We start from the raw sequence: 12,039 nt of genomic DNA, 5'->3' as shown, positions 1-12,039 counted from the left end.
CATAGTACTCCTAGCTTTCTAACTCAGACTTAAGTAAAAGAAGAGAGAGAGCAACAGCCTGTCTCAGGTATGCTGACCGCTGAGTAGGTTCAGGACAAAACAGAAGTTTTTTATTCAGTTTCCATGTCACAGAAATATTGACAAACATCGGTAGAAAAACCAATGTTGATTACTACTACTCACCTTTCTCCTTCACTTTTCAGAAAGTCCACTAGTAAAAAAATAGACAAACCCCAAATTTTCCATTGGATCATTTATTCCTGTGAATATGGGTATTTTTTATTTAATTCCAATAAGAGGACTAATGCCCAGTGAAGGGTTGATAATCACAGAATCCCATAATCACAGAATCCCAGGTTGGAAGGGACCTCAGGGATCATCCAGTCCAACCTTTCTGGGAAGAGCACAGTCTAGACAAGATGGCCCAGCACCCTGTCCAGACGACTCTTGAAAGTGTCCAATGTGGCCGAGTCAACCCCTTCCCTGGGGAGATTATTCCAGTGGTGACTGTCCTCAGTGTGAAAAATTTCCCTCTGGTGTCCAATCGGAATCTCCCCAAGAGCAACTTGTGTCCGTTCCCCCTTGTCCTCTCCATGGGACTCCGTGTAAAAAGGGAACCTCCACCTTCTTTGTAGCTGCCCCTTAAGTACTGGTACATGGTGATGAGATCCCCTCTGAGCCTCCTTTTCTCAAGGCTGAACAAACACAGTTCTCCCAGCCTGTCCTCGTATGGCAGCTTCCCAGTCCTCTGATCATCCTGGTGGCCCTTCTCTGGACCCCTTCCAGCCTGTCCACATCCTTTTTGTACAGCGGGGACCAGAACTGCACACAGCACTCCAGGTGTGGCCTGACAAGCGCTGAGTAGAGTGGGATAATGACTTCTATAGCTCTGCTGGTGATGCCACATTCACCTTCATTCTTCACTTTTTTCCCTTATTCATCAATGCTGAAATATGATTTTTCTAAAACCACAATATGAATCTATTGGTTTGGATACATGCGAATTAAGGGCAAGCACAACCATTTCAACTATGACTTCCTTCAGGAAGCAGTATTTTTTCCTGTTTAGCTTGTTGCTCCATTGTTATCTAACAAAAGAAACATTTATGCATTTTCTTACATACTTATTTATTCTTCTACATGTCTTGCACAAAAATGAAAACCCAATTAGAAAATATTAACACTTCAGCCAAATTTTTAATAGGCCTACACTTTGTCAAATGCTTCCACAAATGTGCCTAGCATCCAAAAAATTCAATAAATAAATAATTTTTCCAAGTATTGAAGAAATAAAGGAAGGGAAAAGTCTGGTTTCTTCTATGGGGGAAAAAAAAGAGCTCTTTTTAAAAATAATTTCTATAATCTAATTCTGAAATCATTATTCTGACATTTTCAAGAGATAGTTTTTGAACCCTGCACTTCCTATAGCCTGTGATCTACTTATGATTTAAGGGGAAAATTAAGATGACTATTTTGGATTTCGAGTGATTTATAGATCATCTAAAACCAGGATAGCAAACGCGTACTATATCTCTGATATTTTGTATAAGGGCCAACCTATCTAGCCATGTTTATGCTGTACCCTATTAAACTTAATAAATCCTGTCAGAGACAAACTTGGCCGGCCCTCACAAACCTCCTGTTTCCCTAGCTGCATACACAAAATATTAGAAATAGTGCAAATTGGGTCTCCTGAGGTCAAGTCAATGTTCAAAGAGGTCAGGAAAATTGCTATGCAGGCTAGATCCAGTGAGTTAGTCACCCCCGATTTAGAAAAACAGTCAAACTGCTTAGATCTACTTCTGAAGAAGTGGGAAGAAGAGAAGGATCTCTGAGAAGTCATATAATACCAAGCCAGTTGCCTACCCAGTGTAGCATCCTCCAATTCATATAAGGAATACACTGAGTCTTCCAAATGAAGCTGGGGGAGAGGAGAAACACCTTACACTGACAAACCTGAGAAAAGGGGAAAGTCTCCCTGCCAGCAATTAGAGAAGGCAGGTTTATCTGTGTTCCAAATATGTGTGGTTTTGTCAGAAACAGAAAAGCTAAATTCAAATGGAAATCATAGGAAAGCGATTCTCTTGCACTTTGCCTATAGAAATACACCGTAACTATGTTTTCAGAACAAAAGGATGATATTGTACTGGGGAGGGAATGGAGGAGGAACAGGCGTCCATTCATGTATTTGTTGCTGTAAAACCCACAGGGCCATTTGCTTTCCCATCATCAATTACAGGGACAGAACACTGGAAAAGGTCTTCCTGGTGGAAAGTATGGCAGTTGCAGGCAGGTCTTTAGCAATTCCGCTGAGGACACCTTGGAAGCAGCCAGGTTCTTTGCCTCCACTCCCTGTGAGCGAGACCGATGAACAAGCTGATGATGTCTGAGGTCTGGAAATCTCTTCATTTCTAGCTGTACTCACAGACAGCTCAAAGCTCAGTTTTTCTTGGTGTCCTCAGCTCCCTTAACCTTTAAAAGAGAGCCCTTCTCTGCCCGACTTCATAGAATGCATTAATAATCCCTTTTAAATTTTACTGCTCTTTTCAAACCAAAGCCAATGTCTATATTATTTTCATCAGTTATCTGCACCTTCTACCATTTGATCTCCTCTTTCCCATATATGTGTGACCAGAACCGAATGTCATAATTCTCACTTTTTATTCCCTATTTCCATTTGCCTGTCCTGTTCCCAGATCACATCTGGTTTTTTGCAGTACACTCACACCGAGGCCTCGTAACTACCCTGCAATCACCCATCATGCCTTCGCGCGTTACCAAAGAATCAGAATCACAGAAGAGCCAAGGTTGGAAGGGACCTTGGAAGAGCATCTGGACTAGCTCTTCACGGGAAGCACACCCCATTTCAGCACAGGAATTCCCTGAATGAAATTGCTCTTTATTATTCTTTCTATTGGTCTTTGGTTTTTTATTATTAATTATTTACTCAGCCTAAAATTTTTGCAGATTCTTCCTGTAACACCTCCAAATTTTGCGAGGTGCTTTGGAAGAAATACAAATACTAGAACTGGATCATACTGTGGATCTGACCAGTGCTAGATATATCACCCTTTCCTACCCAAACAAGCATTTCCTTTCCAACTCCTTTGTTGAACATTACTGATTATTCACCCAAAATTATGTAGTATATTTAAAGATTGATTTGGCTATTAGTAAGAAAAGGCAAGATTTTAAAAAAATTAAATGTCAAGTAAAAGACAAAATAAAAATGATTACTCTGAAAACAGCAGGTGATTTTCATGTTTTAGTCAATACGACCTTAGATATTTTTTAATTTGACTTGAAGGTATCTCAGAAACTTTCAGCTTGCCATGGATTTAACATGAAGACCAAGGGATATTGCTGTGAAATTATATTTTCTCTCGATGACAGCATGCAAAGCCTTAGTCGTAGCAGCTTTGTCTTTAAAACATACAGCAATGTAAGGAAAAAAAAATCATTAATCTTTCATACAGACAACATGCCCTGTCATAAACAGAAGCACAAATTAAACTCTGACTTGGCAGCTATGAGAAATAACAATCAAGATTTACTTACACATTGGCAATAAATTTATTAAGGGAACTTATGGTTTAAAAAGGGGCAGAATTTTCAATTCTTATACCTTTTGGAAGGGGGTTTATTTCAAAATGTTTTCAGTATGTATGTGCATTGTTAGCTAACACTGCAGAAATTGGAGTATTCCACATCAGAGACTTCACAGCTCAATTAACCAACCCGTTTAAATAAAATAATTAAGCAGTAGTCGATGGCCCTCATTAACAGTATGCACACAAGGGACTTTTAAAAAATTCTTTACTTTCCATGGATGAAAGAAACACCATACTATGTGATGAGAGGTATAAGAATGAAAATAATAATTTGTTTCTTTAATTATTCTGACGCGTTAGAATTTAACAAAAAAAAAGTATTTAAAAATAGGTGAAGACAACACACACAAAAGTTTACTTAACAAAACTGAGAGGAACACCTACACTTCTGCTGACACAACACAAAAAACCCAAAAAACTTAGTATAGTGAATATATATAAGTAAGTAAACTCACTCATTTAACCCTATAACCCTGCTAAAAGGCAGGAACTGCCAACCCAGAAAGGGGCTTGGCAGTTGTTAACTTCCGAGTGTTGACTTTGCTACTGTAGTATTTCTTTAGCTTATTTTTTCTTATGCAGCATAGTTAAAAAAATAAAAATCCACCACATTATTTTACATCAGCATCCCATGGATCACCAGTACTTGCAAATTTTGCACAAAAGCCTCTGCCATTGGAATTACCGATAAAGGCATTGCCTTATCTCTGGTGGCCTGTACCATGACACACCTCTTCAGAAATTTCAGGGCTACTTACTATTCCCAAGGAAATACAACTCTCTAATAATTTTCCATTTCATTCCAGCATCCAGAGGAGAAGATATCCTCTCTGGTTGGGAATGATTAAAGATCCTTCACAGCTCCTCCATGACTGCCACCATTTGACCCTTTTTCTCTAGCCTGTTCTTAGCCAGGTCCTGTTTGCTCTTCATTTCTTAACTCCCGAGTCCCGTCCCGTTCCCGGGCTGTCCCACGCTTTAATCCCCACGGTTCTCAACCAAGGCCAAAACAATCTGAAAACTCCAATGTTTAAAAGCGTTGTATCTACAGCCATCAGCTGTGGAGTCTCATATACATGGAAGACTTTAACAACTCAGTGGTGCCGCACCACAAGGATAGATGAGAGGGTTGATCTACTCAGACCATCACCATGATAAATCTTCCACTGACGATGATGTTCGCCGTTCCCGAATGCCAGACACACCGTGCACAGAATAGAAATGTAAAGGCATTGCAGGGTATGTTGTACAAAATGAGATATCCTGGGGCACATAATAAGATAACATCTATTACCATAAATTATGAAGTGATTTACGCATAAATGAGGGTTGTCATGAAATTTAATTTTAATGGTTTGATAATCAAGTAAGAAACACAATAATTACCATACCTAAGTTTTTCAATAAATTAAAATCATTGCTAGTGGCAACACTTTTTTGTGAACATACATAATACAATCCCCCTCCCAGAGCTGCCTGCTATATTCTTCCATTTCAGAACAACCTGTTGAATGCCACGTGACTGTGATAAACAAGTTCGGTTTTACTGCTGATTACATTCAAAACATTTCTACATTCACAGCAAAGCCCCTTCAGCAGTGTGCAGCTGACTACTTCAAGAAACAGCTTTCCAGACGGGAGGCTCTGCAAGGCGAGCAAAATATCTGAGGGCTGAACTTTCCAATAGCATATATCAGAGACCTCGCCTCCCTCATCACCACACGAAGCATATTCAACCAGGATAGATTAACAAAACATGTTGACACCACAGTGTGGTATATCAAACATATTTTTTATTAACTGAAGATGTTGCCAACATCTCAGCATCACTCTCTGCAGCCAGAACTTCAGTAGAGTAACTTCTCTGACAACATTTTGCCAGGACACCGGTATATGTGTATATTAAAACTTAGAAAAACTCTTGCAGATGTAAAGCATAAAAAAAAAATTTGATTTTGAATGCAGCTTTATAATGAAACTTAATGATATTTTCAGGATTTCATTGAAGGAACCTCCAAAAATTTTGCCCTTCTTATTCGGCATGTCACCTCACAGGAAAGGGAGGCCAAATTTACTTTCTTCTCCTTCTTTCCTCCAAATAAGTCTTAGTTCTCTCTCCTCCCAACCGCAATCTTCTGAGGACAAAAGGCTTCAAAGTAAAGCCCATCACTAAGTGTCCCATAATGGGACACAAAGGAACATTTCAAACCATATGAAAACCACAAAGGGGAGTATGAAAATCACTAAGTAACATCTTGGGATACAGGGAAAAAATGAAAGGCCGATCCTTTCAATTCGTGTGTCTGAAGAAAATATAATGATAAAAGACAGAAAAATGAGTGAACAAAATAATCACTGAGCCCAAACGATCATTTCTTAGTATAAAATGATGAGGAGCAAAGCATGTATCGCTCTATCCTAAAATAGAGGAAAAAGAGTGTTGCTTCTCAGAAACACTGCTTACATACGTATCTGAGAGCAGTTACAACGCACACACAAAATATTCCCAATCAATGGCTGAAAAATTACAGTAAATTGTAAGCTTAAGGTTCCCTGAAAGCTAAAATGATAATCTTTAGTAGTCAGCAAGAATAATCTTGCTGTACAAAAAGGCATGTATTCTCCATAGAGTATTTTAATGCCCTAAAGGATGTCACTTTTCCTTAAAGAGTATACCATTTTTCATACTCCATGCATGTTATTGTAAAAGCTATTATTCCCCTATCTCTAAGTTAATTGCAGCAAACTTCACTTAAGACCTTAAAGTAAAAGGGGCGTGTAATATTCTATGCATTTGAACCATTTTACATAAACACAAATAAGCCAGAGAACAGGAGGGGGCTGGAATGTACCAAACAATACGAGTACTAGAAGACAGATACCAGGAACTGCCCTGCATGGGCTCAGCAAGATTTGGCAGTGCCAGTACAGATCTGCTGCTGAACCCAGACTCTTTGGGGCATTTCTGCTTCCACCTCCTACACCCTCCCCACTTCCTGCTCCACAGTCATGTGTGGACCTTAGTTATAAATCAAATATTTTAAGGAGAGTGCTTTGATAAGCGCAGCATCCAAAGCCTTCCATCGCCATTCTTCATTTTACATGAAAGCAATGGCAGATCCCTTGCAAATTCCCTCTCCCTAGGCACAGGGGGGCAAAACTTCTACTCTACGGCAACAGCTCCATAATATAGAAAAGAGAAGCAACACATCAGAGACTTCCAAGTTATTTTACTTTCTAAACACGCAAAGTAGGAAGCAAAGAGGCAAGCAGGGAGGAGGATGCAGCATTACCCTTCTTTGTAGGTCTGCAGGCAGAGAATATGAAAACAGAGTCTCCAGCAATAAGAACAGGAACGAAAAAAACAATTTCCTGCTATCTACACTTTGTCAGGACAGGAGATTTCGAAATGATGGTGATGAATGGAGGGAGAGTAAATTACAAAAGGAAGCAAGAGTGAGCAAAGCTGGCAAAAAAGTTATAATTTAAATAAAAGTGGAATGAGAAAAACTTGAAGAATGAGGATGGAATCAAGAAGGTACAGGGAAGGGGAAAAAAACCTGAACTTGACTGAAGAGCCTCCATTTAAATATTCATCAGATATTAACAAAAAAAATCAATGTCCAAAGATAAGAATAAATTATAAAAGGAGAATCTAAGAGTAGGCTTTGTTGAAAAGCCTTGTACATCTGGACTGAAAACACTTGGTTCAAATGCAAACTCCTGAGAACGATTGTCCTATGTTAAAAAAGAAAGACCTAGAACCATTGACCATTGCTCCAAAAAGGGGGAAGACTTTTTTTTGTGTGTGTGTGTGTAAGATTAACGAAAGCACCTCGCTAGGAGGAGCATGCTAATTTTAAGGCTCAGCATATATTCCACTTAAGTTTCTGTAGTAGATCCATCAGAATAAAAATTAAAACTCCAAGCAGCAGAGGAGCTATATGTACATTGCTACAATTAAAAGCACTTCTTGTTCAAGAAAAAGGTAACAAATGAGTTTCAAACTGATAGAAAAGTCAGTGCAGCTCCTAACCAAGGGTAAAACAATAAAATATTTTGCAGTAAGAATAAAAATCACTATCCTTAAAAGGTTTAAATACTTGCAGAAAATACACAATCTGTCTTGATAAACGACTGTTTCAAAAGACTTATTGAAAGGGTTTATATCCATTACAATATAACGATTTAAGGGCATTTAAACTTAAATTATTAAATCCATAGGAAAATAAAAGTAATTCAATCAAGAAGCTGCAAAGTAATTTTACAGCCTTCTTTGTAGCATTATTTCTATTTGTTACATATTGTCCCAAAACTTGGGAGTGAAAAATTTCAAGGAGTTTACCGACTACAAAAATGGTGGGAAAAAGCAAGAGGCATAAAATCAGAATTACAAAACAGTACAGAGAAGAACATGAACATTTTGGTGAGTATTTAGGCTGCTTTAAGAAAAAAAAGAAAATAACCCCATTCTCTGCAAATCAAAGGAAGAAACACTGTATGTTACTGGTATTTTTGTCCATTCCTTGATAAGGTGAAATTGAGAAAATTCAGCCTTGGTTTGAGTACTTGAGTACTTCCTCATGGTTGTGCTTTCAGAGTCACTAAGGCAAAAAGCATTTCAAATTTACTGCTATTGTTACGTCTCCTATACTTCTTTTTGACAATTGCATGCCTTGCAATTGATGTGTTTTTACTTTGAACTTAATATTCAGGCTGAGATTTGAAGACATTAAAGTATCTCTCTTCAAAGAAGTTATCAGTTGCATGATTTAAGACTGCAGCACAACTCTGCCAAAGAGAACTGTGTAGATAGCCCGTGACCAAACAGAAACAGTTCCTTTTTCACAGTTTCATCTTTTTAAGATTAAAATGGTGTCATCTAGATGTAATGATCATCTGAAGGATATAAACCAAGCAACCTAGGGTACAGCCAGCAGCAGGAATCCTAGGTAGATATATTATGGGAAATAATGGTTATAGTTTGATACAAAATGATTTTTACATAACCATAGTAGGGTTGTAAGAACCAATATACGTAACAGCCTACTTAATCTAGAATATTTCTTCCACAGAGATTGTGATTGCTTTTTTGTCAATTCGATTTTTCTTTCCTGTATTTTTTTTCTACAAAAACTGATGAAATGGCTGGAAAACTACATAAAGAAAATACTATTTAAAACTGGGAAAGGATAATGAACTAGTGAGATCAGGTTTTAACATCAGAACTATGTTCAGAGCACATGAAAATTATATTAAAACATTCTATAAAAACGAGTTAAACGAGATGGGTCATTGCTATATCCACCCATATACCTCAGAACCAACTATTCTGTATTTTGTTATTATTGGTATTACTAGATTCATAGCCATAATAAATTCATGGGATATTGCTAGGCCTCAGCGACGCACCTTAAAGAAAGTAAAACTCTCACATTCTTTGACATATGTACAATGTTTAAAAAGGAAACTAGGCCCCCAATATCATCAACTGCATATAAATAAATAAATAATAGGGTTAAAGCCAGGGCTGTTTTAATACTGAACGCACTTACCGCTGGCATTCCCCAGCATGCAGAATTAAATCTTCGTTATTCCTAGCACTGATGGTCAACTCATGTTCTGTAGAATTGAAGACATCAAGAAGTAGATGGCACTGCCGGGTGCTGTTCAGATGGGCGGGAAACAAGAATAGCACAATTTCAATAACAACCACAGAACTATTATACAAATTTCAGAATGAACATTTATACACAGATATAAATACATATGCATAAATATAAATACATATGCATTCACATACATATTTTTATGCCCTGCTCCAATTACAAGAGTATCTTACTCTTCTACTAGAAACAATTTTTTTAATAACTGTTTAATTTTTAACTGAAACTAGACAGAAGCTTATATCCTGAAAAGAAGAAGTCCCATGACAATTACAACCTGCACAATATTAAGCCCCATTGCATTTGATCACCTGTACATATTCTCACTCTGCAGCTTTACGATTCACTTCTATGGGAAAAGTCACAGATTTTTTTCAGTTCTTTGAGCATTCACATGGAACAGTTTTATTATTTCAAATTACCTTGACATTATCTTTTTAAGAAACAAAATTACAAGCAAAAATTTAAATCCTCGCCCAGTGTCAGGGAGCAATTCCATTTGCTACGATAGCTGGTTTGTCTACAGACCAAAGCAAGCTGGCAACTAGAGTACTTTTTCATTACACCAACTACTCTGAGAGAGAAAACCCTGTCCCTTCTGTAAGAAAGACAAACACAGAAAACCTTACATTTGTCAGCTACTATCCTTCAAATCCAAATTTCCCTAGAAGCATTCAGTATAAATATACCAACCGTGTTTCTGGTAACCTTAGGAAATAATAATGATAAAGCTACAGAGAAGAAACTTTATTGTAAATTTTGATTCTTATTTATAAACTCTTCTTCCTTGTGAAACTAAGCACAAATAGCAGCATTCACTGATTATAATATAATGCACACAGAAAAATATCAGAACCAGATACCAAACTGCCAAATAGAACCACACAGCTTCAATAACACGTCATCAGCCTACTCTGAAATTCAAAACTTCCTAAGAAGCTGCTTAACAACAGAGAAATAACCCAGCCTTAAGCATCAATACAATTTAGCTTTAGCTATCAATAACTTCAAAGTTTAAATGCACATCTAACGATATTAGGTGACTCATTGTGGATTACAGTATCAAGGTGTATAGCCATTGTACAGAGATTACGGATCACCTCATCCCATCTAATTGCTATCGGAATCAATAAGTAGGGAAAAGTAACTTGTAGTCAGTGCCAGAAGTAGAACCCACCAGCAGCATTAATTTGAGAGAGGTCACTTGAAATCAGAAGCTCCCCAAAAGGGAACAAAGAAGAGTATGTTGGTAAAGCAAGAGTCGTCAGATCCATCCTTCAAACGATATGCATATTCAAACTAAGTGAGATACAGCTGTGTGGTTCAGGCAACCCAATGTATTTACCCTCTGGCATAATAATTTACAACTCAAATGCCAGCCATTTCAAAAGCAATTAAACTCAAGAGGTGCAAGAGTTTAAGAACTGCTCTTCTACCTTGGAAGCATGTTCTCTCTTTCATAATACAACTCTCTCCTGAAAATCAAGGTATCATTTTCAGAGCATATACAGGAGGAGCTGTGCTGCTGCTTTACAAACCCTTGAGATAGGAACCCTCTTAGGACAAGCAAGAGAGGTTAAGATTCAGGTCACTAAAGTAATAGCAACGTCCCATGCAATCAGGCCCTAAATCAAGAGCAAGCACTGCCTGGGGACATTAACATGTCCTGTAGCAAAAGGAAAAAGCAAAAGTGGGGGTGGAGGCTTTATATATATATTTTTTAAGGGTTTTCACGCTCTTTGGGTAAAACGTCAATGAATATTGAATATAGAGAAGAGTGCACGAAGGTAGCCGAGTGCCTGAAGCAAACATGTCAAAACTTAAGAATTTAGAACAAATACGGAGCCATAGCTTTTATTGGAAACTCCCTTCCTTAACAGCTCGCAAGAAAGAAATAACTGGAAGAGCAGTATTTGAGTCGGTGGCTTACTGTTACCAGTAAGGAATGAGAAAGAAACAATTAGAAAAAAGCCTGGCTGCCATCTCCTCATTGGAAGAGGGCAACAAGACCTGTAAAGAGACAGCAAACTTCTGCCTCTCCAGTAGATATGAATTTTTCATCTGCAAGACAGACTTCTAGTAAACACTATGTTTAAAAAATTCAACACAGAAGGAATTGTTTATTTATCCAATAGCAAAACCAAAAAAGAGTGTGGAATAACATTCAAGCCTCGTGCAATATCTTTTGGCACCAGAACCAAAGTTCTGTAAAAAAAACAACTCATGCCATAAGTGTAAAAGACCTACACAAGCAGAAGACCTTCAGGACTAAACACCAATGCTAACCAATGCTAAAAATTCCCAAATATGAACTTTTGGGCTAGGCAATGAAAATTATTCATCATCATGACATTTATTTTATCCTCTTGAAACACTACACAAAATAGACATGTAGGGGAAATAATTCTTTCCCTGTAAATTTTAAGTTAAATCTCCAGGGAAATCTTTAATTAATAAAAACCAAAGTTACAGAATTATTACAGTACTTTGAAAACATAGAAGATACAGGGATAAAAAGATTGACGGTAACATTAAGACTGCAGAAGAAGATACCATTACATGTTCAGAGTAAATACAGGATGGTATCAAAGAGACTATTAGAGCAATGAAAACCAAACACAATTATAGGTTACAAAAGTATTTTAATTAAAACACCAAGCTTCAAATACTGGAAACTGTATCCAAGTCAGGAAACCAAGACAAAGCATCAGCTCTAGAAAATTAGAGGTAACACCGTAATAAAGTTACAAAGGAAAAAAGAA

At 37.5% G+C, this 12,039-nt stretch overlaps 1 protein-coding gene across 9 annotated transcripts in view; it reads right to left on the bottom strand.

The window, feature by feature from the left end:
* TRAPPC9 (trafficking protein particle complex subunit 9) overlaps window positions 1-12,039 on the bottom strand; it is a 534,676-nt gene that overhangs the window by 309,644 nt on the left and 212,993 nt on the right. For all 9 annotated transcript variants that reach the window (XM_064442029.1, XM_064442032.1, XM_064442034.1 and 6 more), the window contains one exon: window positions 9,167-9,277. In XM_064442029.1, the coding sequence (XP_064298099.1) occupies window positions 9,167-9,277 (111 nt within the window). The remainder of the gene's footprint in view (window positions 1-9,166; window positions 9,278-12,039) is intronic.

This window comes from Phalacrocorax carbo, chromosome 2 (assembly GCF_963921805.1).
Source record: "Phalacrocorax carbo chromosome 2, bPhaCar2.1, whole genome shotgun sequence".
Classification (NCBI taxonomy): Eukaryota; Metazoa; Chordata; class Aves; order Suliformes; family Phalacrocoracidae; genus Phalacrocorax; species Phalacrocorax carbo.
This window is presented reverse-complemented; position numbering and strand designations above follow the sequence as displayed.